This window comes from Tupaia chinensis, unplaced genomic scaffold (assembly GCF_000334495.1).
Source record: "Tupaia chinensis unplaced genomic scaffold, TupChi_1.0 Scaffold000161_3, whole genome shotgun sequence".
Lineage (NCBI taxonomy): Eukaryota > Metazoa > Chordata > Mammalia > Scandentia > Tupaiidae > Tupaia > Tupaia belangeri.
In genome coordinates, this window is record NW_006159634.1 from 786,755 (window position 1) to 788,769 (window position 2,015).

Sequence of the window (2,015 nt, forward strand, 5' to 3'; positions counted from 1 at the left end):
TAGAGTGTCTGAGTGAAGAGTCTGAACAAGGGGGGAAATATGGGAGGTCAGCGGTAAGACACCTTCCAGGCCGCCCGGGGGCACGCAGAGTGGATAGGGTGCCATCGGGGTGCAGGCGCACTGGTGCACCCAGCTGCACGCCGTGACCCTCGCCCCACCCCATCCCCTCTGCAGGCAACTGGGCCGGGTCGGGAGGGGACGACCTGCCCCGGAGACACTCCATATACGGGCCCGGCCCGGGTTACCTGGGCTGGGGCCAGGCAGCTCCTTCTTTGGTCAGCGCGGGGGGCCCAGGCCGAAGGAGGGGGCTGTAGTGCCCCAAACCCAAATATGGCTCGAGAAGGGCAGCGACATTCCTGCGGGGCGGCGCGGAGGAAGCGCCCGCGGGCTATATAAAACCTGAGCTGGGGACCAGCGGCCACCGCAGCGGACAGCACCGAGAGAAGCTTCGCTTCCCTCCGTGGCGACCGGGGCCTCAGCCGGAGAGCAGCGAGTGTAGCCACCCGCCCAGGTAGGGCAGGAGTGGGGAGGGGCCAGGGACAGGGGCTACTGCCGGAAAGCCAAAGGACTCGGCAGAGCCAGCGGGCTCACCTGGGCAGCCTCAGGCCTGCCCTGCACAGGGTGCGTCCTCTCTAGAGCCGCTGACGGTGAGAAGAGAAGACAGCTGGCCTCTGGAAAGGTCTCCAGATTTGATCCTGCGCCCTCAGGCCGCTCCACCTGGCATTATGATGTGCCTAGGAGGAGAGCCCGTGTGGGGATTTTTAGCCGGGCACTCCCCTCCCACCCAAGCCGCCGCTGGCTGGGCTCACCAGTGGGTGAAGGCGTCACTTCATAACTCCTAAATGCCACCGGGGTCCAGAACAGGCCATTGCCCTCTGGATGGAGGGACAAACTCCCCAACATCCCCCCACACACATCCAACCAGCAAGCACAGAGCTGAGCCCCAAACCCCTCCCTACTTGACAGGCGAGGCCAAGCAGGCCAGAGAGAATGGGCAGCTAGCACCTAGTTCACCAAGCAGGTGGCCTGCAGCAAGGCATACTGAGGGACAGTGTCCCAGCCCGGAGTCTCCCAGCAAAGTCCTGAGCCTAAGGGCAAAGCCGGGGGAGGCCTTCTGGTTCCTCCCTGCACGGTGTGCTGGGCTCAGGACTTGGGATGTCCTCGGTCCCTGGGGAGGGAGCGCGTGTGGGCCGTCAGGGTCTTGCCTGGAAGTTCCTAGTGGATCCTCTCTGGTTCCTCCCTGCAGGGTGTGCTGGGCTCAGGGCTCAGGGCTTGGGATGTCCTCGGTCCCTGGGGAGGGAGCGCGTGTGGGCCGTCAGGGTCTTGCCTGGAAGTGCCTACGTTGACCTGCCCGCCTGTGTCTCCACTGCAGAAACCAGACACCATGTGTGACGAGGACGAGACCACCGCCCTTGTGTGCGACAATGGCTCTGGCCTGGTGAAAGCTGGCTTCGCCGGCGACGACGCCCCTAGGGCCGTGTTCCCATCCATCGTGGGCCGCCCCCGCCACCAGGTCAGGCTGCCCTTCTGCGCAGGGGGCAGGGCCAGGGCCAGGGCCGGCCCAGTTTAACTAGAGGCTGTGGTAACATGTGCTCGTGTGCTCGGGTCTCGCTCCGCAGGGCGTCATGGTGGGTATGGGTCAGAAAGACTCCTACGTGGGCGACGAGGCCCAGAGCAAGCGAGGTATCCTGACCCTGAAGTACCCCATCGAGCACGGCATCATCACCAACTGGGACGACATGGAGAAGATCTGGCACCACACCTTCTACAACGAGCTGCGCGTGGCCCCCGAGGAGCACCCCACCCTGCTCACCGAGGCCCCCCTCAACCCCAAGGCCAACAGGGAGAAGATGACCCAGATCATGTTTGAGACCTTCAACGTGCCCGCCATGTACGTGGCCATCCAGGCTGTGCTGTCCCTCTACGCCTCCGGCCGTACCACCGGTGAGTGCCAGCCACCGTCTGGGCGCGGGTCCCCAGCCCTGCGCCAGTCCTGGCCACAGCGGCTGGCGCGG

The 2,015-nt window shown here is 65.1% G+C and overlaps 1 protein-coding gene across 1 annotated transcript in view; it reads left to right on the plus strand.

Annotated features, from left to right (window-relative positions):
• Positions 1-430: 430 nt before the first annotated feature.
• Positions 431-2,015, plus strand: part of ACTA1 (actin alpha 1, skeletal muscle) — a 3,456-nt gene continuing 1,871 nt past the window's right edge. Inside the window, exons 1-3 of the mRNA XM_006146014.3 lie at positions 431-511; positions 1,373-1,513; positions 1,620-1,944. Coding sequence (XP_006146076.1) covers positions 1,385-1,513; positions 1,620-1,944 — 454 coding nt within the window. The 5' untranslated portion in view covers positions 431-511; positions 1,373-1,384. The remainder of the gene's footprint in view (positions 512-1,372; positions 1,514-1,619; positions 1,945-2,015) is intronic.